The sequence below is a fragment of the Colius striatus genome, chromosome 1 (genome assembly GCF_028858725.1).
Source record: "Colius striatus isolate bColStr4 chromosome 1, bColStr4.1.hap1, whole genome shotgun sequence".
NCBI classification, from domain to species: domain Eukaryota; kingdom Metazoa; phylum Chordata; class Aves; order Coliiformes; family Coliidae; genus Colius; species Colius striatus.
The window spans coordinates 65,345,267-65,371,959 of record NC_084759.1 but is presented as its reverse complement, the minus strand read 5'-3'; the positions used below and the strand labels follow the sequence as shown (position 1 = coordinate 65,371,959).

Here is a 26,693-nt window from a genome sequence, read left to right as displayed (position 1 = left end):
TGTCTCACAGGCAGGAACAAGCTAGCTGAGAACATTTACTTCAAGTCTTCTTATGAGAATGTTTATACTTAGGATAATCCTTGTCGTACTGATTTGGTTTTGGCCCTTAAAGTGTTTAACCAGCTTTGTGTCAGTGAGACACAAGTTATATTAGAGCCATGTTGGTTTTCTACTGACAGAGAGAATTCGTACTCAATTTTCCAGTGAAATATCAAATTATGTAATCAGAGAAAAGCACATGTAGAAAATCTAAGTTAGCAAATGAAGAGAGTAAAGATTATTTTAGTAAAATATTTCTTTTTAACTTAAATATATAAATTTGCAGCTATTAAGCTTCTCTAAGAGTACTTACAAATCAAGGGAGACCAAGCAGTAGTAATACCTTCACAATTCACAGAGGGCTCTGAGTAGGCAATTTGCTTTTTCTGTAAATCAGAACATTATATTTAGCACATACGGTACTTTCCCTGTGGGTGCTCAGCAATAGAAGTCAAAACAAACAGACACAAAGCATTTTTAAGCAGCATTTAAGATGATGCATTGCCTGTTTGAAATGACAAGTTTGTACATTGCAGGGTAGGGCTAGTATCCACCTCTCCTTTATAATTTGAAAGTCTGCGTTGGTTTATTTTCACTCTGCTCTATGTGAGACAGGGCTATTTTGAAGCCTTTTGGGGGGAGGGGGAGAAATCACTGTAAAGTAACCATCCAGCATGGAATTTTGTAAGTGTTTGGAAAGGAAACTCAGAAGACCTCTATCTTGAAGCCCATTCAATCATCCTTTACTTGGAACTGCTTTTAAATACTCTTCTACTGCAATGGTAGAAACTTCCCCATACCAGCTTTGAAGCCAGATGTGCTCAATGTTCATTTTCATGAAGAACCACTCATAGCTACGAGGCCACTTTCTTACCACTGGGTGCCTGGAAGTACAAAGAAAGGGAAAAAAAACAAGTGCCAAAGCATATGCCTAGTCTACTTGTTTCTTCAGCCTAGTGAGCTCAGCCAGAGTGATACCTGAGATCTGAGAACCACCACCATTCCTCTCTTTTCCCCTCCCTTGCAGTAAGGTTTATGATCTTCCACAACCCAGTCTGATGAGAACTGCAAGGAAGGCAGCCAGTGAATACCATCTTTCCCCTCATTGGAGAACCCCATCTCTAAAGGCAATTGTTGTTTGGTCTCTAAATAAGTGACAAATAGCTAGAGGAGGTGTGTCAGAGTTTTGCTTGTATCTGTTCAAAGGAAATGGTGTTCTGAAAATACAACATCTTTGGTAGCAGTTGTGGTAAAGCAGGACAGCTAATAGAACCAGCTGGCAAGCAGATCACAGCCTCGTTGAGCTGCTACCTGCTAGAGCCTTCTTGTCCTGTATTTCTGTCTCATTTCTTGGGCCTGCACTCCCAGCTAGCTTGAAGAGACCCTCCCCACTGGCAGTTCTGGGTACAGACATGGAGTTACCAAGCCCCAGTGAGTGTCTCTGCAGAGGATGCTGTGAGATGCTGTGGGCAATGCTGCATGGAGCAGATAAAACAGCTTGACTTGCAGTATTCACAGGAGCCTGGGGGGAAGTGGTGCAAGTTCAGGCAGGGTTAGCTCAGTGCCCCTCCACCTGCAGAGGAGATGGTTGATTTGGCAACCTCTGGCTTCACCTGGGGTTTCCACCATTTTCTGAGCTGTCCCTTTGAGCATCCATGACTGTGGCATTGGGAAGTGGCTCCAACTGCTGCCAGTGTTGGATGGAGTGAGCCCTGGTAGCTCTCACCATGTCAGTCTTTTTGCTCTCTGAGGTGCTAGCAGACTCTGGTTCAACACAGGAATCTGATATCCGTAAAGCTTGTAAAAAAGGTTTATGTGTCAATATAGCTCCTGTCTATCCCTGGCTCCATTTTTGTTACTAATGGGATATCTGCTGACACGGTCCCACTCTAATCCCTTCCAGCAGGCCAGAGACTGTGTCACCTCTGGGCTGTTTTGTGTCCCAGCTCATCCCAGTTTCCCAGCAGTATTTGAACGAGCAGGCAGGGCATGCCCAGAGGACCTGAGGGAGGTGCATGTCCCAGCTAAGGTTCAGGCTTTTCACGCCTGTTGTTCTGACGACCCACTGGAGGGCAGGGAGCACACCCTGGGTGTATGCCTACGTGTCTGGGCTGTGCTTACATCTGTTCAAAGGAGACTGTTGGGTACGTATTATAGCTTTGGTAGCAGTCACGATCCATCAGGAGAGGTAATAAAACCTGTAAGCTCCACCCTACAAACAGGCACAAGCCCAAAGGCTGCACAGCTCTGCTGTGTCTCTTGAGTAGGGTGGGGAAGAATCACTAAAGGTATCAAATACACCCTGGATTTATGGAATCTCTCCTCAGAAATTATGAAATATTTTTATAATCCACTACTAATTGCATTTCCCTGTTTCGTTACCTCAAGGGAGGTTGCACAGCTCTGCCTGCCGTCCTGAGCCACACAGGAGCCAACATGCTCTGTGGCCCTAAAGTAAAGATCAGGCTTGTTACTTCTCAGATTTTCCATACCAAACGGCCACATCCGTATATTTGTCTCAAACCCGTGGATTGCACTCTACTACGTGCCTGTTTACAGACCTGGAAAACATTGCTTGCTTGGCAAATTCCACTTCCTCCGGAGGCACCGTGACCATCTGTCCTGTGAGAGTCAGCCTGGCGCACCTAGGATCCTCCGGATCGATTACGTTTTTTCTGTGCGCAGAGGGAAGAAACAGCTCACATGTAATAGTTTGGTTTCTTTGTGAAGGGTTTTGGTGAAATATGAATTCCTGCTCATGTAGAAAAAGCTGCAATATTTTGTCAAGCCTTGCAGGTCCTTCATACACCCAGTTATAGTATTGTGGGGGCAGGGGTCTTGAAGGAATACTCACTTGAAACAGATCTCCATTGTAGGTATTTGCTTAATTTATGCTCTCAAAAACTGGATTAATAAATGTTGGGTTGGGGGAAAAAAAAGTGAAAATGGCAGTTTTCTTGATATATGCACAGACCTGAATTCAGGATTCTGAAAAGAACTAGGGAGATGGTTAGCCAGTGCCTACAAAATAAATGTGCACACGTGTAGTTGTGTGGAAAATGTAAAGGTCTTTTCCTTGTGCCTATCCTAGAAACTCAAGCCTTCTTCATTTTTACCCATTTTTCCCATTACTACTTTACACCAAAGAGACAAATAAGATCTATTCTCCACCTGTCTTCTCGAGACAGGGAAGGTACTTCTTGCTTTTTGTCTCTTTCTATACAGTAATAATAAATTACTCCCATTAGCAGCTGGGAGGCAATTGCTGACTTGGACATATGCAGTACAAGGATATAAGCAAATGGAGCAGTCACAAAGCAAAATTGCATGAAATGACCACAAAAGTCTACTCCTCGCAAGTGTTAAGCAGCTCAGCATCTCACAGGACTATCTCCCCACACAAGGATGTAAGCCTGAAAAACTACATGAGCAAACAAAGACTTCATTTCTTCTTTGTGTTTTAATTGGAAGCAGCGAATCACAGTAAATAACATCTCATCTGTATGTTTTTCCTCAAAGATCTTGGCTTCAGTCCTTTAGCCTTAACTATGTGCAATCTGCAATGGCTTTTTTTTGGGGGGGGGGGAGGGGGGTGTTGTAATTCTCAATATGTGTCTATTGCATGCAGGAAACATATGGGCATCCCCCTGCGGCTAATTTAACACCTGCAGATACCCCACAGATGGTTATGAAAGACTGTGTAGCTCACTGGATAAAATACCTGCTCTTATAGGTAAGGCCACAAAAAGAGATAAACGAGGAAATATAGCAGGCTGACTGATACTAAGCTATGCCCAGTAAGCACTTGGCACCGTCTGTTGCCTGAGCTCCAAAGAGCCACTTGCAGTCACATCATCTCTGGGATGTTTTTTTGGCATTCTGTTCAGTCTGGAGCAGCAGTTGTCTGAAGGGGGTGTTCAGCTTAATGACCTCTGGACGAGCTCCACTCATTCTTTTTCCTCTACTGCACTTTCCGCACGGGAGGAAGGGCAGCTGCCAAAGATCAAGCTCAAACTATCTGTTCACATCAATAAATAATCGTCTCGTTTTCTCTAGTACATTTTTTGTTGTTATTATGAAATAATAAATGAATGATGTTCTGAGTACCTGGAAATCTGCTTTTTCTGCCCTGGCACTGGGTTTATTTCTGTGAGTGTATATTCAGAGTATAAACTTGTCTACTTGGTCTCCTTGGCACACTGTAGATCTTCAACACTAACTGCTGAAGATGCAGTTTCCCAGCTAGCTAACAGTGGCCTGAGAGCATCCTGTCTCTGAACAACGCAGCTCCATGCCCCAGGGACACCCACAGTTCCTGATATTTCTTTTGTGTAGGCTTTGTGTGTTGTGTTGCCCTTCACCATCCATGGTCCAATGAGAAGCTCATCCACAAAACATGAATAAATACGTGCAAATATAGTGTATATAGCTGTAGAAATAGGAGCTGAATCCCACAAAGGATGTTAGTTGAGGGCCCGCATGTCCAGCAGCTGAGGCAGTGCAGATTCCCACTCTCCCAGCTGTTGGCCCTAGATAGTAGAGTTTTAAATTGCATTTGAAGTGATCTCCTAATCTATTGTTATCTTTAGTGCTTAATGTTAATACAGAATCAACACCCTTTACATATATTTCTATATTTAAGTTTGTAATTCTTCAAAATACAGAATGAAGGGGACCACTCACTAGCAAAATTTCAGTTCACACAGTCACAGAATGGTCAGGGTTGGAAGGAAACTCTAGAGATTATCCAGTCCAATCCCCTGCTAAAGCAGGTTCACCTCCATCAGTTCACATAGGAACGTGTCCAGGAGGGTTGGAAAACCTCCGGAGAAAGAGACTCCGCAACCTCCCCAGGCAGCCTGTGCCAGGGCTCCCTCATCCTCACAGGAAAGAAGTTTCTCCACATGTTCAAGTAGAACTTCCTGTGTTCCAGCTTGTGCCCGTTACCCCTTGTCCTGTCACTGGACACTACAGAAGAAGATTCACTCCATCCTCTTGACATCCACCCTTTAGGGTTATAAGTGTTGATAAGATCTCTTTGCAGTCTTCTGCAGGCTAAGTAGCCCCAGATCTCTCAGCCTTTCCTCATGAGAAAGATGTTCCAGTCACCTGATCATCTCGGTGGCCCTGCCCTGGATTCTCTCCAGAAGTTCCCTGTCCCTCTTGAGTTGGGGAGCCCTGAACTGGACACAGTACTCCAGATGAGGCCTCATTAGGGCAGAGTAGAGGAGGAAGAGAACCTCCCTTGACCTGCTGGCCACACTCATCTTGATGCATCCCAGGATGCCATTGGCTTTCTTGGCCATGAGGGCACATTGCTGGCTTGTGGTTAGTTTATTGTCAACCAGGACTCCCAGTTCTCTCTCTGAAGAGCTGCTCTCCAGCAGGTCAATCCCCAGTCTGTACTGGTGCATGGGGTTGTTCCTTCCCAGGTGCAGGATTCTGCACTTGCATTTTTTGAACCTTGTGAGGTTCCTCTGTTCCAGACTGCATTAAACTGATAATTGCAAAATCATTTCTGCTGCAGCCTAACAATATCATAAAACAACCAAGGAGCTAGGAAAAGCTGGCATATTTGCACTTGTCTTTCTTGGGTACAGCTCCTAGGTAAGATGTTGTTAATTACTTTCAGAGAGGAATTAGAAAGGGATCATTATTAAAGGATGTGTGCATTTCACAGAGTGGATCAAGGCAATAGATTTGGATGTGATCAGGAGCAGTGAGAGATTCTGGTCTGACATCTCACCAGGTTACAATTATTTGAGCTTTTTCTGCAAATACATGTTAATGCTAAAAGCATACTCATTGGTTTTGAGTAGGCAATAGATCTGACTTTGCTGTGGTTAAGCAGTGAATCCTGCCTGCCTTTGCTGATGCATCATTGTCTGATAGGACTAGTGTCAGATGTGACTCTCCCCGATTTACAGGAAAAACTGCTCTCTGCATATTTGTCTGACAACAAAACCCACACCCTGCACATCCATATCTGGAATGGCTTTATTTCTGCTGGTTTTTTTCTCTCCTCCTGCCTCCTTCTGCTTGAAGTTTTCTCCATGTTCTCCTCTTGTGAATCGAGGTGTTACACTAATTGACATAAACAATACTATCATTCCCAGTAAAAGTTATTCATGCTGAATTTTGCATATCAGAATAACATTCAGGAGGATCTATTTTTTCTGGGAAATGAGGTAAACAAACTATTTGTTCAGATTCTATTAGATTAAGTTTTGGAAGAGCTGAAGAGGACAATGATACATTTGAGTTCAGCCCACTGTGTTACTACTTTGTTGGTTTTGGTTTTAGTGCTGCCCCTTATCATAGGTTTTCTGTTTCAGAACAGCAACCTTGATTTCTAATCTTACTTTAGCATTAGTATTTTCTTTATCAAAGGAGCCTTTCATATTCTGAAGTAAATCTCAGTGTCATTTTTAGCCCAGTATTTCCATAATAATGTGTGATTACTTTTATACATTTAAAAATATCAACAGTCATCAAATTACAGAAAACACTTCTAACTCCATTGTGGACAGGTCTTGAATTTTCAGTGGTTATTTCTAGTGCAACTCATGTCAATGCAGGCTGTGACTCCTAGGAGTAAAGCATATAGCGAGGGACATACATTTTTACTAAAAGTAATACAGGGATACTAGAGATAAATAGGTGTATCTGGGCTACTCAGCTCAAGAAGGACAGGGAACTTCTGGAGAGAGTCCAGCACAGGGCCATCAAGACAATCAGGTGACTGGAATATCTTCCTTATGAGGAAAGGCTGCAGAAACTGGGGCTGTTTAGTCTGGAAAAGAGAAGACTGAGGGGGGATCTTGTTAATATTTACAAATATCTAAAGGATGAGTGTCAGGAGGTTGGGACATCCCTTTTTTCTATTGTAGCTAGCAATAGGACAAGGGGTAACGGGATGAAGCTGGAACATAAAAAGTTCCACTTTAATATAAGAAAAACCTATTTCACTGTGAGGGTGAGGGAGCCCTGGCACAGGCTGCCCAGAGGGGTTGTGGAGTCTCCTTCCTTGGAGGTCTTCAAGATCCGCCTGGACATGTTCCTATGAGACCTGATCTAGGTGAACCTGCTTCTGGAGGGGGGGTGGACTAGATGATCTCTAAAGGTCGCTTCCAACCCTACCATTCTATGATTCTATGATGATATTTACTAAAATATTCCTCCCTCACATCTGTAGAGGTCTAGTCTTGCATTTGCTAGTCACTTCTTGCCTTCTGTATAAATAAGCACATCTTCAGCTCTCAGTCCTTGGGTTCCTTTCATTTTTGTTTGCACGAGAACAAGTAGGCGCGTAGGAGTGGCTTTACAGAACATTTGTGCTCTGCTGACTGGGGGCAAGGGGGAGGCAGAGCAGAAGGCAGAGAGGGCAGGCCAGTGACACTGTCTCTGTCAAGGAAACCTGAGGTGCCTCCTCAGGCCTTGTCTTTACCAGAATCAAGTCCTCTGTCTCCCTGAAGTGATAAAATACCAACTGAGGGGAACAGAAAGCAGGGAACTGTAAAAGGGGACCAAGCAATAGGGAATGCATGTATTTTTTTTATGCTTACTTAAAAATACATACACCTTGTTGCAGAAAATCAGGGAATCCAGGTTGCAATGGAATAAGATTCAGTTTATGCACTTTATAAGAATGCAGTGCATTAACACAGATCATATTAATTATTCATCTGATTTATAAAGAGAGAAGAATTGATTGTCATTGTTCCTCTGCTTACAGTAAGCAAATCAGGTATGCAGAGCTTGACCCAGTCCAGGCAGTTGTCTCTTCCAAGCATGTGAGATGAAAGCTTGAGCTGCATTCACTTAGAAAGGTGCCAGCTTTACCAAGCTTAAGAAGGCCGTGTCCAAGTGAAAAATGTTTCCCAACAGAGATGCAGTGGTGTGAAGTGCACTGCTGATGAACACGTTCCACTTCTTTCCCTGTGTACCACTTCCGCACTTTCTGGGTCATGGTTCAAGAGTGGTTCAGAGTAAATAGTGCCACCTACTCATTAAATTGTTTACTACACTAGCTATCTCTTGAATTGTAATTAGAAGGTTCCTGTACAACAGCTAGCCAAACCCAGATCTGATGAACCCATAGTTCAGGCTGATGGGGTTATATTGGCACACAAGGTGAGGATGCTGGGACTTTGTTAGGATTCCACTTCACAGCTGAGATCTCAGCTTTGACTGACAATGCTCTGTCTCCTGGTTTCTGACTGAAAGTATCTCTGAGTATTATGTTCATTCCTGGACTCTGCAGTTGACTCGTGAGGTGAAACAGCTCTTGCACTGATCAGCCATAAAGGCAAAACAGAAGTTTAGGAGGCACATGGGAAGGAAAGACAGATGTCCCCAAGAAGGAATTGGTAAGAGGAAGGCAGGAGGGCTCAGAAATCTCCAGGGACTGGGGAAGAAGTATGTGTCTATGGAGGAGAATCTCTCTCCTTTCCTTCTTCCACTGCTTCCTTTTCCCACAGAGTCTTCTCTACCCTCCTGAGGAAACAGGACCTACCATTCTCTCTGTCAGGATCTGTATATCCTCCTGAACAGACTTCTCCCTGTCTTGTGAGAAAGCACTGCTTTTTCCCCTCTACCTCTTGAGCAAAATGGAAAAGAAGCTGGGAAAGAGCTTTCTCCTATTGCAAAAAAAAAGAGAGCCAGAGAGTCAGGAAGAAAGCCCCAGAGAAGGGGTTTGGGACTTTTTTTTTCCTACTTTAGAGCATACAGCTTGTGTGTGGCATAAGGACAATGTGGCACTGACTGTCTCCACAGATCCTAACCTTCCTATAGCAGCAGCAGCCGCTGCCACACAAAGCCATGTGAGTAGGAAGTGAGGACTGGCTGCTGGAACAGCTCATCCCTGTCACCTCCCACGGATGCAAGGTAAGCACCCTGTCACCCTGCTCAGGGCTCCTCTTCCCCTAGCCCCAAACTGGGCATGAGGGGAAGACTCAACAATTATATACAGACTCAAGAGTATATACAATCCATGGTTAGATTATTTTGTCCCCTAAAATCCACGGAAAGGAAGGGAGGAAATGCTGTGCCCTCAGAGAATTCTTGTCAAGTGCTTATAATTTTGACTCACAAATGTGATTAAATTTGAAAAGCAAGTTATCCTCCTCATACATTTCATTTGCTCAGCACTAACTACCAGAGTCTCTGAACCAGAAAGAATGTATTGGTGCTGCTAATCTGTGTGCCATGAACGTCAAACGAAATCTCTGCTGAAAGCAATTTCCTAATCTGAAAAGCTGTTGCTGGCCTTCAGCTGGATACGGCTGAGCAGTTTTGCCCTGCCCTGCTCTGATTTTGACAAGAATTTCTTTATCGGCTGTGTTTGAAAGCCAGCAAAGACAGTTAAAAGATATCTTTGCTTTTGCTCTTGGAAAAGCAGTCTTCTGTTCCGTATCTGAAGTCAGGCTTGGGAGATAAAGAGTTTTGGTACAATGGCTCCTCTGCATCCAAGTGAGCCAGTACCTACAGTTTATACCTATATTTCATGTTTTAAACAATTTCAGTCTTCCTAGAAGACAACCCTTCCTCAAATGGTTTAATTAGAATTTGTTAGGTGAGTCAGTCTGTCTGCCTTCATTGACAATAACAACTCTTTTCTTCAGTTGAACTCTGTGTTTCAGACAGGAAACTTTTATATAGTTTAACCATAGACAATTCACAGGAAAAAACAGAATCACAGCATCAACTATTTCTGTGAACAAGAGTCAGAGAAACACATACTAGTTCACTAGCGAGGGACCTGGGGAAGCTTGTTATTTAAGAATACAGGAAAAAAAATAGTAATTTAGAGCTATATTGTGTGCATTGGGTCATGATGATAGTAGGTTTCATGTTTGACTTTCTAATTTGGTATCTTCCTGATTTTTAAATATGGATTTTTCAGGAACAGCTACTGACATAATTATTTGCATATGACTAAAAAGAGCCAATATAAATACCAGAACAAGAAATGTGTCTGTGCCACAGAACCAGGAGGTGGATCTCAAAAATTGAGGGATGTCTGGATTCAGCCTTTGTCCTCTGCACACATTATTTCTCTTTGTGTGAAGGTGCAGTGCTAAATTTCTTTGTTACATTTGTCCTCGCATTAACAGTCAGAGGCAGCTACGTGTTGGATGGCTGACTGACATCTCAAAGGCTGTGCCTGCCACCCATGGCAAGATTATCACCTCTCAGGATTGGCCAGGAATTAAGTCAGCAATTTATACATGCTGACAATCCACCTAACCCACCAAATTACTCTCCTATGGTCTGCTGCGATCCAGGAAGACCAAAAATGCTCAGTGCTCCCCATTAGCCGTTTAAATGCAGAGTTTAGGAAATCTATAGACCCAGCTTATATCCACTAAAACCATCTGTCTGATTATGAAGCCAGCTTACATCCACCAAAGACATCATCTGCTGGTCAAGCAGCAGATGAGCACAGTGGGTAAAACGGCTCTGACAGAGCCACCTCTGATGCAGGTCATAAAACTGGAGAGGAACCCGAATCCCTCAAAATCATTCACAGTCTACAGTGTGGATTTGAAACGCTATCCTCCAAACTAATAGCAAAGGAAAACCAAAAGGTAGACTGACCCCAAAGCTCATTGTCTTCCTTTCTCTCTCCCTTGTGTGAAAACCTGTCCATGGCAGACAAGTAACTGCTCCCTTCTCTAAGAAAGCTGCAGTTGGTCCCTACACTGAACCTTATGTCAAGGAGGCAACATAAGTTTAACATTAATTGCCTGTTATCCAGACTGCAGCTGTAATGAGGCAGGCCCAGGAGCTTACTTGGAAGAGGAGATCCTCTGAGCAGCCTGTGTGTTGAGAAATACATTTAGAACAATAGCTTCTCTATTCTTGAACGTCAGGCTTGGTCTTACAGCTCCTTCTGAAAGCTGTAAGAATGGGATTCAATCTTTTCAGCTTGTCTGAGGCATAGACATGCCAGCTCAGTCCATTTATATCCCTGAACCATTTGATTTTTCTTGCCTCTATTATCCATTTATCAGCCTTCAGATAGGATGCAGTGTAGTTGCTAACGAATGCCTTCTCTAGCCTGGCCATCAGAGAGTCTTCTCAGTGAAGTGCAGCCCATTTGCCCCTGGGAAATAGCAATCTCTGGGTCAGAGATGAGGAATCCAGACTGCAACATTCTAACATCTTGCAATTAGTGCCTATTTAGAAGTACTACAGCTTTCTTTCTTTCATTATTAACTGCTACTTCTCTTATTAGTTCAGGCTCTGCAGCTGATTAAGTATGAAGGCTGGAGCACCAAAAAAAGCCACTCTGTATTCCTCACATACCTGAAAGTCAAAATATTTGTTTTATTGTCAAGGTTTGGAACTTGAGCCTGTTCTGAAGCAAAACAAATTAAATTCACTACTAAATAAATTTAATATCAAACCAATGTACATGCACACAAGTCAGTTGATACTCATTAGATAGAAGACGACTATTGAAATGTCAGCTATGTTTTCTTTCCAAAGGCCAGAGATTTCTTTTGTGTGCAATAGGTCAGAAGCATTTTTCAGGAGAGTGCCAAATACTCCCAGGAGCATTGAGTACAGGCATTGACCAGTCTTCACATTTGTTTTAATTCTCCCAACTCAGAGTAGGTTAATAATGAAATGCTAATAAAATTCCACGTGAAGACAAGATCCAAATACATTGCCGGCATACAAGGACCATGAATTTTCTCATGCAGAGCATTCTTCACTTAGCTGTTTTGTATAGCTATTTCAAAGCCAAAACAATTAATGATGCTCTTGTCCAAGAGAGCTTATGGTATTAAAATCATAGAATCACAGAACAGTTGGGGTTGGAAGGGACCTTTAGAGATCATCTAGTCCAACCCCCCTGCAGAAGCAGGATCACCTAGATCAGGTTGCACAGGAACATGTCCAGGCAGGTCTTGAAGACCTCCAAGGAAGGAGACTCCACAAACCCTCTGGGCAGCCTGTGCCAGGGCTCCCTCACCTGAACAGTGAAATAGGTTTTTTTAAATGTAACTTATAAATGACACTTTCCTTTGACAAGAAAAGCTCATAGATACCGTTTTAATACTAATGACACCTGAAGTCTCTTGGAGCAAAATGTCTTGCCTCTTTTATACTGTGAGTACAGGAAAGGCAGAAACCTGCTCTACAAAACCTCAGCCACCACACAGAGTTCTGCATTAAGGGTGCTATGAGCTGTTTGCTTGGCATAGCCTGGCTATCTCAGCAGGTTGAGTGCACTCTGAAGGGGTGCTTGGGCAGAGGCTGTAAGCTGGCTGTATTACCAGTGGCAGACCCAGTGCCATGGGTAGTGCTGGGGACAAGTCACTCCAAGCACTGGCTGCAGCACCCCAACACACTTGTTTTTTCCTCCCTGTCGTGCTGGTCACAGAAGCCCTTTCTTGGATGGTGTATATAGAGAGAGATGCAGTTTAGGATGTTGCTAGTTTAAAATGTAAATTCATTTCTAGCCCTGGTTACAGGGGGAAGGGAAAGAACAAAATTAAAGTCCTGGGGCCCACATGCACTCTGGCTGTGAGACAGTCCTAAAGCTTGCTCACATTTTCCCAGCTATCATCAAGAAAACAAACTGCAGCTCAACAAATGTCCCAGCTTTTCTTTCTCCCTATTGCTTGTTCTTTGCACTAATGCCAGCCAACATCTGTTCCAGATAAGAACTCCAGGAATAATGAAAAACGAACTGAATGTAAGAGCAAAATAAATAATGCAAGCAGCACTGATAAGACTCTGAATCTGTGTAGTCAATTCAGTAGCAAGCTCAATACTTAAAGTATGGTTACATGCTGAAATGAGGCTATCCTATTTTTCTCTAGCTTCTCCTTTCCCCTCTCCTTTGCACTCCTTTGGCTCTTCCAGAGCTGATTCAAGTTATTAACCCAGTAGAAATATTATCCAGAAAAAAAGAAGAGGAAGGACATTTCTGCTGGGTTCCTGAGCTAAAATAGGCCCGCCATATGGTCAGCTGAAGGGAGGGGGTGGGACTGCATGGCCAGGAGCAGCAGTGGCCATGGGAAGGGAAGATGGAATGAAGAAGGAGTGGCCTTATCCTCATCGTTGGCTTAATTTTCTTCAGAGTTACTCGGGGTCAGGCAAAGTCTAGAGCTGATGTGAGAGAGGGGGTCACCACTCGACTGGTGGTAGGAAGGGAGAGTAGAGATTGGTAATTAATTTGGTCTAAGCTGTCTTGGAAATCCAGGTTTAGCTCCTTCCCTCCAGAGGGCTCTTTTCCTCAGAGAGCTCAGGCTGTGGAGAGGGCTAGAGAGTTAGGTAGCAGAAACCAGGTTGCCCTGACTGCAAACCAAACAGCAGCAAATATCTGGCACACCAAACAAATGGGTAATGGTTTGATTTGGAAATTAATAGTTACTTAATAGAAAGACAGTGAATAAATATTCTCAAAGGGTTGTGATGTAAACAAATTTCTTGTTTCTATAAATCATACAGCATTTAACTTTTTTTGGTAAATTGGCACTTCCCAAGCAGGTAAATCCAGTGGTGATGTTGTTAAAACATAACAGGCAAAGACTTTCAAGCAGGGCCGTTAAAAGTCAGGGATGAAAGGCCACACTTAAGTGCCTAAATGGGTGTGCAGTTATCAGAAGTACTTAACATCAGTAGTTACCATCAATGGAACTGATGAGTCTTGAGCCTCTGAAAATAGGACATTGGGTAGGTGATAGGACATAGGACTTAATATACATTTTTAAGCACTTGGTCTAGATATTCAGCTCACTATTTTTGAATGAAACAAGCTTAGAAAGCAGGAGTAAGCTCCATTAGCCTGTTAAGAAAGAACTGGTATATTTATTAAAGGATTAATTCAAAATATTTAACGAAATCATTTTAAGGAACAAGAAGAACCATTTTGGTGTTCATTTCACCACCCTGTTGACCTCAAGCATTCAAAGCTGAGTTATCTTAACAAATGTTGCGATAGAAGGTTCCTTTTAGGTATTTGAGGTTGCAAGAGGAAGCCATCACTTCTATTCTCAAGGAATGGGATGTCAGCCTGAAATCACTCATGCTCCTTAGGACTAAGAAACATTTAATTTTGCTGCATATAACTCTTAAGAAATAGTGTATTCTGGGGGCAAATATGGGCAAGTGTGGCTGTAATGTGCTTTATATTTGCCATTCACTGCTTTTTCCGGTGTTATCAGCTAGCGGGCTTGAGAGGTGGGATGACACCCAAGGCAATCCCTAGCTGGGGAAACCTGGGATCTAGTTTTAAAGATAAACCTCTCCCCCCTCAAAGAGAGCCTTAAACTTTCAATGCCATTTCTTTCTGAAGCAGCCTGTAATTTCCAGTTCTTCTCTTCCTCTCTCCCCCTGGAATATCAGCTAAGATCTGCTTCGGTAAGGGAATCCTGTCTGACACAATTTTGGTGTCACGTACCTCATCACGTACAGAGGCCTTTGGAAATAACACTTCACACAAGGCTGACCCAGCCAAGTTTGCCACTTGTTTGAGTGTAAACAAACATATGGCAGAGATTGTCTTTTTCAAGAAGACAAAAATGGAAGGGAAAAACTGAACTATCTTTGAGTTTACATACATACATTTTACACACGTAAAGCTTCAGTGATCTGAACCTATTTGTCACCTATGTGATTAGGAAGAAGTCAGCTTATGCTGTCTCTGGAGAAATGAACCTGGGGTTGGCTGTAGACCAGTAAATCTCAGACTCGCTTCATAGAATCATACAATGGTAGGGTTGGAAGGAACCTTTAGAGGTCATCTAGTCCAAACCCCCTGCAGAAGCAGGTCAACCTAGGAACGTGTCCAGGTGGGTCTTGAAGACCTCCAAGGAAAGAGACTCCACACCCTCCCTGGGCAAGAGTCTCACAGTGAAATAGTTGGATCGTTTTCTGACTGATATACAAGGTGATATACAAGGTGTCAAAAATTTGCAATGGTATCATATTCAACCATACCCTCTGAATGGGCAGAGATCAGACTGAGTGGCATGGTCCTGAGTGTACAGCTCATGAACTGAGAGCCTGAGATCCCTTTATAGAGCTTAGAGAGCTAGAGCTCTGCCAAGGCAACCAGCAGGGTCCCAAGAGCTGTTCAGCAGAGCAAAGGTGACTTGGACAGCCCTCAAAACTCTATGGACTTTATTGACTAGATAACATAGCCTATAATAGGATTCTGAACACCTAGATTTTATGTGGGCATTTAACGTGCAAGCTGAAAGCCGCTCCAGCTGTTGATGCCACAATATCCTTCAGTGATACTTCTGCTCTTCTTTACCATGCTTTACTGGGGTAGCTTAAACAGGAGCCTATAGCTGATGGTGAGAGCCAAATATAAAAGTAGGACAGTGAAGGAGGTGACCTAGCACTTTGTTCTGAGGATTCTGTTCTCGCTGAAGGTAGGCAGATAAAACTTTGTTACCTGCAGAAGTTTCCATCTGCCTCTGGCAGAGTGAGAGAAGCCACGGGATTCTTCAGGAGATCTGCCACTGTGTTATCCTTTGGCGTCACATAAAAGAACGGGATTCCAGTGCTGTTGTTGACGGGACCGTCACTGAGCAGTAAACAGTTCCCGTAGGGCATATCCTGGATCTGCAAATCCAAATAAGCAACCGGTTACATCTTTGCACATAGATGATTTACAGTGTCAGAGTCCCTCAAGGGCAGGACAGGAACCTTCAGTTGCTCCCACTCTCTCTTGTCATCATGAGACAAGACTTTCTAAATTAGATCAATTGAGCTTCTATGAAAATAGATCTCTACTTCTTTCCTGTCCTGTCCATGACATTTTCTCTTCCACTGAGCTTAAAGCTTAAAGGCTTTAATGTTTAAGTGCATTAAAATCAATGTCAGCAGCGTCAGTAAATGTTTACTCTAAATCAGTGCTGATATCTTTTCTCAAACACAGAATATAGAGCAGAATTTAGCCTTGATTCAGCCTTTTTTTTACACTCATTTTGCCTCCCCTTTCGGCCTCGATTTGCAATGTGATGGCATCAGTTTGCCAAGAGAGAGGGAAGCATTTTAGCTGGAATTGTGCTTGAAATCAAGCTGGGCATCAGCTCAGCTGCTGGGGCAGGAACTTCAACTATGGCAGGGAGTGTCTCTCAACCACCAAGCCAGACAGATCAAACCTTCCTCCCACATCAGAGGAGGGACACCAAGGGGTAAAGTGTTCAAAAAGTTTTCTCCCATCCACAGACCTGTGTACATACAGCAGATATAACACATGCAAAAATGTCCTTGGCTCAGTAGTGACACATATTAATGTTCTCTGCAGTAATTTATGCTCCTTCTATGCTGTTCATCCTGTTATAAATTGAAATGACAGATGCTCAATGAATTACTGTTTTTTCATGTCTTCGGATTATTTCTTTCCTCACAGTCAATTAGATGTTAAATAGTATAATTATCAGTCAGTGCATGAATTCAATGTAACTGGCAAATCCTTTACAGCAAAATCGAATTAAGTATGAATAGTTAATAAGAAAACCCTGGATGATGTTATTACCTGGATTGCATGCTTTCTGATTTTTGATGTTTATATGCCTTTACAATTTTAATGCTTATAGTGCTTATTAATGCTCCTCGTTAGCATTCCTTAGAAGGAATGCTTTAATGAAGCTACCTAACTTCAAAACAAAAAAGACTTGTTTATTATTAAGAGTTACACTGTAAAAAATAAAAATAGCAGCTGTCAGTAATACTGCAGGACATGTTTCCATTGCCCAAAACTGCTCAATCTGTCACGCGTGGTTAAGCATCACGGCGGATTCTCAAGAAGAACTGGGATCACGGGCAGCATAACTCAGCATTCACAGCAGCAACACTCCCTGCATCAAGTCCAAACTTTATTACCAATCAGATTTTTTTTTCCTGTATTGCTTCTGTGTTGTAACTAGGGGCAGCTAACTGCAGACTAAATTACGGCTGTAATTCCACTGAGGGTTTTCTGGTGAGAGCTTAAACCAGAAGAGTCCAATGATCCGATGTAGAATTCCATGCCTCTTGTGTGTACCTAGTCATTTAATGGCATATTTTTTAACCTGTTGCTTTGTATTTCACAGTAACATAAACTGCTCCTAAGTCATCCAAGCTTTCTGAACATTAATGTGCTTAGAACTTTGTCCATTTTTTAAATTGCATGTTAATCGTTCTGTTAATACCTTCAGGAGAAAATTAAAGCTGTCTCTTTTTTTCTTTTGTCTGAATGGTATTGGATGTCATTTCTCATCCCAATCTCTCATTTTTAAGACGGAAATATTTTAAAGCTGGGAAAAAAAATAATGACCCCGATTGCCCAGCGCAGCCCAGTGATTTTGCTGAATGCTTCCGACAGAGAAATCGTCTTTTAAGCTGGTATAGCCGGACCACTGCGGGACGGGCGGGTTTTGCGGCAGCCCAGCAAGCAGGCTGTCTTTCCTCTTCCTCGCTCTTCTCTCCTGCTCGCCAGGTGACAGCCCGCAGGAGACAGGAGGCTCGGGCCCGGTCAACCCCCTGGGGACAGGGACGGGCTGGGGGGTGCAAACACCCACCCCCGGCCGCAAGCAACGAAGAAGTTTCTCTCCAAAACCAACGCTGTGGTTCTGGTTCTGGCTTAGATATGTTGGTTTTTCCGCGCCCCTCCGGTTTGCTGTTTGTTTTTTTAGCGTGCCTCCCTCACGGCACTCCAGGCATGATTTCTCTTCCTAGAGAGAGAGCTGACAGCTTTCTCCCCGCGCCTGGCGGCGGCAGACCCAGACCACGGGCGCTGCCGGCGGCGGCACGGAGCCAACCGCCGCTGCCGGCGGCCGCGGGGCCGGTCGGGCGCGGGCACCGCGGGGCACCGTACCTTTCCTTGCGCGGCCCGCGTCGCCACGAAGCCCCAGGTGTTGTGGCGGGCGAGGAAACGGGCGGTCCCGGCGCGGCCCGCCGCCCCGCCGCCCTCACGGCGGTACGAGAACATCCTGGAAGGGGCGACCCCCTGCCCCTGCCCCGGCTGCCGCTCCGCCGGCCCGGAGCCCAGAGCCGCATCCTCCCGGTACGCCGAGGCCGGGTAGCTCTGCTTCCAGAGGCCTCCCGCTTCCTCGGTAGAGGAGCTGTGCAGCTCGTCCGCCGCCGTCCCCGCCTCGGGCAGCGGCCAGGACACTGAGCTGACCACCACGTACCCCCGCGCGCTTCCCCACAGCAGTGCCAGCAGCCAGCACCACCACGGCCACCACCACCGCCCCGCCGCTGCCGCCGCCGCCGACATCTTCTGCGGCAGCGCCCGCCCCGCGCCTCGCCGCTCCCGCAGCACCCTCCTGCCGACAGCGCCCGCCCCGCAGCGCCGCCCCCACCACCGAGCCCCCCAGTAGTAGTCGCAAACAGGGACTTGCACCGGTGGAAGTCCCAGTTTGGTAATCCCGAATACCGCCACCGACCCCTGTTCGGCCAGGCTCGTGTAGTGCCCCTTCGGGCCTTCTCTCAGCCCACACCTGAGAGTGACACCCGTGGGACTGCCACCCACGGCGTGGACTCGCAGCCGCAGTGGGATTGGGGCCCCTCTCTCTGGGTTCGCCGGCCAGGCAGGGCAGAGGCCGGGAAATGGGGCTCACTGCGGTCGTACCCCGTGTGTTTCCTGGGGCTGTCGGATCGTCTTGGGCAGATGTGCGGCCGGGCAGGTGTTCCATGAAATGATTCTCCTTATTGTACCTTCTGTGCAAAAGTAGGCACATGAAAGCACTTGGGCAGAGGCTGTGTGTTGTCTCAGTTCATTAGAAAAGAGAGAATCCATGAGGAAACACACCTGCACTTTTAGACACTGGCACAGACTGTCCAGGGAGGTAGTGGACTCCCCATCTCTGGAGATATTAAAAAGATGCATAAATGAGGTGCTGAGGGACGTAGTTTAGTTGTGTGCTTGGCAGCGTGAGGTTAGTGGTTGGACTGGATGATCTTAAAGGTCTTTTCCAACCATAACAATTATACGATTCTATGTCAATTGGGAAAGATTCATTTGGGCACCAGCATCAAGCACCAGCAAGACCCTAAGTCCTACAAGGCAGACATCATTAGATCTGGTGCTTGTGGAATTCTTTTTGACATATAAACACATGGAGTTGCAGTTAAATGATGTGTTTCCCAGGCAAGGTTTTACTGGGCAAAGATTTGAATGTGTATTTGACTTTGTATCAATGGTCCTATTTAGTAAAGGCACTTTTGCATCCTGCTTCTTTTCTGTTCTTGGCAGTAGACTCCTTCAGTATGGCAATGCAAATTCTTTAAAATCTATGCTTGTAAACTTTCATTGCATTTATGCAAATGATTTAAGTACAGGCTCAATAGGAGTCAGTCAGTCTTGCAGGAGACTGCCTTTTGCAAGATTTTCTGATACTTCTAACAGACTTTACCTTTCTGTAGCTGTGAAGAACAGACCACATAGTTGGTCTGCTGTTGTTACAACTTCTGCTTAATTACTTCATGAGAATACACTGCATACCTAATCTACAAAATAAACTTTTATAAATAAAAGTGAACTGGAAAATACTGAGTAATTTTAGCTTCTATTTTTTTTTTTCTTGATCCCCTAGTTTGTTTTTCATCTTCACCAGAAAAATCTGAAGGACAGTGAAAATGGGTATCATGGGTCTTAAAGCCCAAATGAGTTTTTCTAACTGTGAAGCTACTTCCCCGCAGTATATAATTTCACCATCAAACAATTTTAGCAGCAAAACTGAACACATTGCTAGCTTTTCCTTTAGCACATGGCCCTGTCTGCATTTGCTGTAATGTCATCCTTTTTAATATTGATTCCTGCTTCAGTGCTTCAACTGACACAGAAGAATGTAGATGCAATTGAAATTAAATGTAAGTTTCCAAAAGCCAAAATGAGTAAAAGCTTGTTAAGCTCCTGACAAGTGTTTTTCTCTAGTATGGGGAAACATCCCTTCTTAAAATAAGGAAGCAGTTGCTCCTCCTTGAAATAACAACCAGGCCCTGTCAACTCCCTGCTTTTCAAAAATATTGTAAAACCCAATTTCTCTGGTGTTTTAGAGAATTCCTTCATGCAATCTGATGCATGTAAGATACAAACTTTATACTCTGTATTTACAATTTCATGCACATTTATTCCACAGTGTCTCTTTATACGAGTCTTTGCTTGTACTTATAGAGCAAGTTCAAACAATCTAGTTTCTAACATAAAGAAATCAATAACGTCATATATAATCTATTTTTTTTCAGTTAATAGAATTATATGTCAGATATTGACATATGTATCCTGCAGAAATGGGAAACAAAGCAGGAATTTCTCAAGACATAGGAATTAGGGCTATATAGATTAGGAATCAGTGCTATATATTTTAAATGTTCTATAGTACTCTTAGTTCTATATGCAATAAATTTTAAAGTCAACATAGTCTCTTCTGTACCTTCCAGATAAATTTACCACAATGAGTTCAGGTAGGCTTTCAAACCACAAATATTTCACCTTTTTCTTCTGAAGATTTATTCAAATATTCAAACCAATGAAACCATGTGACAGCTGAAAATAACTTTGTTGCTAGCACAGTTTAATGTTTCCATAAAAAAAAGATCTTAAATTTGAGAGAATGTAAACAGTGTTTCTTAAAGTTGTACCAAAAAGTAAGAATGGTCTAGCACAACGAATTTTCAAGTCAAACTGTTTTTCTCTGAAGATTTGCTGTTCATCAGAGGCAAAAATCTGCCCATTAAAGTTCCAACTGAGTAAAAGTTTTAGGAATTCTTTCTTCCAAAATTAGCTGAATGAGTTGAAAATTATAAAAAGAATCATGGAAATGTTTTGACTGTAGGAACTGTAAGTAATTTGTTTAGCCCTTCGTTGAATAAAACCCTCTTCTCTGAATACTTCATTGAACTTCAAGTATTTTACAGATCCCCAACATTATTTTACATCAATTAACCCAACAAGAGGAGATACACATTGGGTTTCCTCATAAGGTAGCAAAGGTCTGATCGGAGGCCACATCCACTTTTTAATACATCATTCACACTTTATTCATCTGCTATAAGCCCTTCTATTCTTTTTTAAAACAAATAGGCTCAGCCTGTTTCTTCCCTGATGGGGACTGCTTGTTCATGCTGAAATCCTGCCTTTCTTGAAATCAGCAGATGTTTTGCCACTGAATTTAAGCAGGGTCAAGATTTTATACTCTCCTTTTTTGATCATTTTAGTAAACGATTTCACTCGACTTCTGTATCCTGGGTTATACAGATGGCTCAGATGAACACTTCTCATTCCTTTGAATGAAGTAGTTAACCATGTCCTTATTTTTTCTCCCTTTTAAAGAAATCAAAGTGTTTTATTCGCTCTCTGCCAACAGAGCTATGAACAGCACAACCTCTGTCTGCGCCCTGATTTGCAGTATATTGTGTGTTACGAAGGTGTGGAATTGGATTAAAAGCTACAGCACGGTGCTCTGCAGATAAATCCACTGCAGGTGTGCAGTTTAATAGGATTTTAATTTGGTAACAAGTGAACAAAGAGAGGAAGTCTAGAATGGGATTTTCTAGATGAAAAAAAAAAGTTATTTGTGCTGAGAAAAAGCAACTGCAAGCTCAGTGATAAGGAATAAAGATCAAGCCAATGCTCCCTGAGCTGCATTTTTATAGATTACAGCTCACTCAGAGCATTTTTTGTTACTGCCACCGGTTTCAGCAATTCTGAGCTCATACTACGTGCGTTTGGCTATAGAGCAGCTCTCACCTGCCACAGGCCCCATTAAGCCTGTGTGTTCAAGCCTTGCATCATCTCACTCCCCACCCTTTACAGTTTTTCATAGAATATAAAAATAACCTTTCCCTTGGGAGATCTCACCGACTTGGAATGCATCCCATTGTCAAAATTATTAACAATTATTTTCATGCTTCAAATCATACATATATATATATGTATTTAAGGTTCAGAAATGTGCTATGCTGTTCCAAATAAGTGGAAAAAACATGGTCTCTCTGCCGAGGAGTGTAATTTATATTCAGCATGAGCTAGGAATGGAGGACCCAAAACAGATGGGGAAGGAAGAGCAAGAATGAAGGTGACAACTAAGAGATCGTGAAAGGATCTGCTAAGCCACAGACACATATTGATGTTGCTGATATCAGGGCAAGGTTTGGAGATTCTTGTCTGATTCCTGTTACCAGTCCTCCTCTTTTTTCCAGAGTTTCATAGCAAAACTGAGTTTTTAGCACTAATTTCAATGAGATGAGGGTGGAGGTGCGATGAACAGATTTTTTTTCCCAAGCATAACAGGCTGCAGAGAAGGCAAAGAAATGCCTTGTGGGAGAAGATGAAAAAGATACGGAGGCTGGTGTTGTTGGCAGAGGATGGAGTGGAGGATGGGAACTGACGAAAGACACTGGGTCGCAGGGAGCTGCAGAGGCTGCCCGAGGTAAAGGAGTTAAAAGGAGAAATTATTAAATATGCCCATGATGCACAGAGCAATATGTCAGGCAGCAGAAATGCAGTCCAGGAAAACAGCAGCATGGCTAGTGGGTGTGTAGTGGTTTAACCCTGGCTGGGTGCTACGTGCCTACCAAGTCATTCTATCGCTCTCCCTCCTAAACTGGACAGAGGAGAGAGAAATATAACAAAGGGCTCCTGAGTTGATCATTCAGCAATTTCTGTCATGGGCAACAAAAGTTCAACTGGGGAGAATTGGTTTGATTTATTATCAATCAAATCTGAGCAGGGAAATGAGAAATAAAAGGTGAATCTTAAAACACCTCCCCACACTCTTCCTTCTTCCCAGGTTTCTACCTCCTCTAGTCCAGCTGTGGAGGGGGATGGGGGAATGAGGATTACAGACAGTTCATTATAGATGGACTTTGCTGATGCTTCTTCTCAGGGGGAGGCTTCCTCATACTTCCCACTGCTACAGTGTGGGGTCCCTCCCATGGGAGACAGTCCTCCATGAACTTCTCCAATTTGAGTCCTTTCCCACGTGATACAGTTTTTCACAAACTGCTCCAGAGGAAACAGTCCTTCAGGAACTAACTGCTCCTGCATGGGTCTGCCATGGGGTCACAAGTCTTGACGGCAAACCTGCTCTTGCATGGGCTATTCTCTCTACAAGTTGCAGGTCCTGCCAGGAACTTGCTCCAACATGAGCTTCTCACGGGGTCATAGCCTCCATTGGGCATCCACCCCCTCTGGCTGTGAGTGGATGCTCTCTCTGCTCCCTGGTGGCTTCCATGGACTGCAGGGGCACAGCTGCCTCACCATAGGCTGCACCACAGGTCACAGGGCAATCTCTCTTCCAGTACCTGGCCACCTCCTACCCCTCCTTCTCTACTGACCCCAGTGTCTGCAGAGATGTTGTTCTCATATCCTCACTCCCTTCTGCTGCTGCTGCAGTTTTGCCTCTGCACAGCAACTTCTTCCCCTTCTGCAATATGTTAATCACAGATGCACTACCTCCGTTGCTAATTGGCTCAGCCTTGGTCAGCAATGGGTCCATCTCAAATTTAACGGGCACTGGCCCTGTCAGATACAGGGAAAGCTTCTGGCAGCCCTTTTTTAATGAAGCCACTCCTGTAGCTCCCTGATACCAAAACCTGGACACACAAATCTACTGCAGGGTGCCTCTAAGGCTGCTGAGGGTTTAGATGCCTTGCAGAATAGGCTGTGGCCAAAGGGGGATTAGTCAGGAGCAAGGACAGATGGTTGCTTGGGAGCGTGATGATGATTTTTGGTGATCAAAAGGCACAGAACACAATTCCTCATGCAGTGAGAATCTATTCAGGAGATCTACAGGAGTGGCAATCTGAACAAAGTGGTGGGCGATGGAGATGTTCTTGGCAGCTGGGTTTTTCAGCAGCCTTTAGAATTAGTATTGACACCCAGAGAGGAGCCTGCAACAGTTGAGGTGGGAGCTACCATCCATTTGAAGCACACAAGTAGGCAGAAGTTCTCATACAGTCTGTCACAGCTCCTCAAACCCTTCTGAGCTGCAGGTTCAGGCTTTTCAGCTCACTCACAGACTACAAGCACTTGAACCACAGCACCAGCAGGCTCTCACTAGAATGTCTTTTTCATATCACCATTAGCAGCATCTTGCATGTTAGAGTCCATTATCTGTTGAGGTCTTTCATCTCTAAACTCTTTCTACACTCTCTCCTTCATTCAATTCAAACCTTCTCTCAAGTCATCCTATTCTCCATTTCATCATTTATACCCATTCTGTCTTACTCTGGCATCCCCCATCTCTCTAATCAGCTTTGCTGTGTTCTTGAGATCTTGTTAAAAATATGCAAAATTGATAGACATTTTTACAGGTACATGGACAAAACAGACAAAAAAAACCCCTTTTCTGCTGATAGCCACATAAATCACTGTGATGGGCATTGTGGGCCCATATGGGCAGCACAGTGAGAGTACAAGCAGCAAGGGAGTTGCTGAGTAAGCCTTCTCCTGGATTATCTCCTAATTTCTGACCATCAGTGGTTTAGAGATTCCTTGTTTACCACCTACACATAGTTGAGTTTGGTTAGCGGTATGGCAGGATGGGCCATTGTATTACATTTTTGAAAAAAACAACAGTCAAACATGCCAATCACATGTAAAAGTCATTCTTGATTTGTCCCCTTTTTGTCTTCTTTATCCCTTCCATTTGTCATTGTTGAGCTGGTTTTAGCATACCTTACATTTAAGAACAAGTGTACTCCAAGGGTTTTTAGTAAAGATATTTTGAAAAGAGTCTATTTACTATCCCAGTCCTATTTTGTGGAAGCTGAACACATCTTGGGAGGTGTAGGATAAACAATAAAATAACTGTAGCAGGATAACTCTCAAAATGCAATTTTCTTTGTGAGTCTTGGTGCCTTTAACATTTTTCCAGCATTGTTTTCTGGAAAACACAATGTTCTCTGAGATTTAAGGCAAGTCCTGTTATTGCATGGAAGAAAAATCTCAAAACAGATGAATATCTAATTCACCACTTGTGTTAAGCACAGAGGCTTGATCTGTGTTCCCATATGTCCTTATTGTTTAGCCTTGCATCCAAGGAAGACTTACAGTCTGTCTTGTTTTCTACTTGTATGGCATCCCTTATTCCACAAAGTTTGAAGGAGTGGACCGACTGCAGGAAAGTCTGGCAGAGCAGAAAGGTCTCAAGGATTTAATACTTCTGCACCTTTTGCTAAAACTAACAGGTAGAGAGCCTCTTGGTGCTTCCAACAGCAAGGAAAGACCATACCACATGCTCTCTCTTCTGATCAATGTGCAGCTTGTTTGGTCAGCATGTCCACAAGCTGCTCCCAACACACCAGAACAGCATTGCTCTTGCTTTAACAATACTTGAGGAATCTGAAGGATTAGAAAAGGTCATCTGGAAACCTAGGGAAAGAATCAGGGGACAGTGGTGATGGGAAGGTGGGTGGTTGGGAAATTGCAAGCCCTTGATAGGATCCTGGGGTAAGAGCGGGATGTGGAAGATGCTTTGTGGCTTGAGTCTTTAGGTGACACTAGACACAGCACCATGCAAACCTATATTTGATTAGTTATACTTTACACACTGTAAAAAAAACCCAAGAAAACCATATCCCTCCCAAGCCTTCCCAGTTTACCCAATTCATAAATTTTGGGGGGGGCAATTTTCTTTAAAGTTAATGTTTATTTCACCCTTCTCTACCTACCAAACAACTCAGAACTCTGGAAAACGTTGCTTCATCTGGTTACTCTGGCTCTGCATCAGTTATGCAGCTGTCTCTGGAGTGTTGGCTTAAGGTTGCTCCTGTGCAAAATAGCCCCAGACGTGACTGGGCTCATAAACCCACAGAACAGAGGGTTCATTTTGCTTTGTGATACAGAAACTTTCATCTCCCGCCTGCTCTATATAGGTCAGGAAAATGTGAGCCACAAAATCCACGAGTAGCAAAGTAAACAAATGCCAGGTTCCTAGGTTTAAAGAAAAACAAAAATAATTTTTGCAACCTCATCACGTGCTTATCTTCATGATGTGTTATTTTTTTGAAGAGCTTCATTATAGTAATGGGCTAGACAAAGTAGCAGACGACTAGCACTCATCAAATAATACTTACAAAATTAGATACCTCCAAATACCACAGCAAAATAGGTGCCAACTGTAGATTTTAGATATAAGCTAAAGCCTTTCCCTCTTATTTAGGTAGTGAGGAAAGTATACTGGTGTTTCTTCTCCTTCCCATTCAAATTCTTCACCATTCACCCTTTGGATAGATAAACACCTCTTCCTGAGCAAACTCTCCTACAGAAGACTGTATGTATTGTATCTATGGCATTAAATGTCCTACCTTGCAGCTTGGGGCATAAGTGCTAAAAGCCAAGAGATACTCACTGCAGCCAGTGACTTTTGAATCATACCTTGGTTGAAAGCCCTTACAGTAAGGACAGTTTGTCTTCCATATCATAAATCTGCATGGCAATTCATCAAGAAATTCATAATCTCTGCATCCCACAAATGTGTTTACATGGACATCAACAAGAAGATATGACAATTTATATGAATGACCAAGGTTTACAAAGCTTTAACAATGAAAACTACTGCCTCTTTTGATATCATATGCGTCTTGAGAAGCTGCTGCTTCTGTTATTTGTCCTTTTGAGCATCTTTGAATTATAGCAAAGTAAGTGGAAATAGCTGTTTTTCTATGGGACAGGAAAAGGTTTTATATTTGGA

The 26,693-nt window shown here is 43.4% G+C and overlaps 2 protein-coding genes across 2 annotated transcripts in view; both read right to left on the bottom strand.

Moving 5' to 3' along the window:
* Positions 1-329: 329 nt before the first annotated feature.
* CREG2 (cellular repressor of E1A stimulated genes 2) lies at positions 330-22,580 on the bottom strand. The gene is made up of 5 exons (XM_061998240.1): positions 22,573-22,580; positions 17,870-18,494; positions 15,461-15,630; positions 2,601-2,714; positions 330-923 (listed from the first exon to the last, which is right to left on the bottom strand). The coding sequence occupies exons 1-5, from the start codon at positions 22,578-22,580 to the stop codon at positions 776-778; spliced, it is 1,065 nt and encodes a 354-aa protein (XP_061854224.1). The 3' UTR covers positions 330-775.
* Positions 22,581-25,757: 3,177 nt separating this feature from the next.
* RFX8 (regulatory factor X8) overlaps positions 25,758-26,693 on the bottom strand; it is a 28,532-nt gene continuing 27,596 nt past the window's right edge. Inside the window, exon 14 of the mRNA XM_061998125.1 lies at positions 25,758-25,933. Coding sequence (XP_061854109.1) covers positions 25,758-25,933 — 176 coding nt within the window. The remainder of the gene's footprint in view (positions 25,934-26,693) is intronic.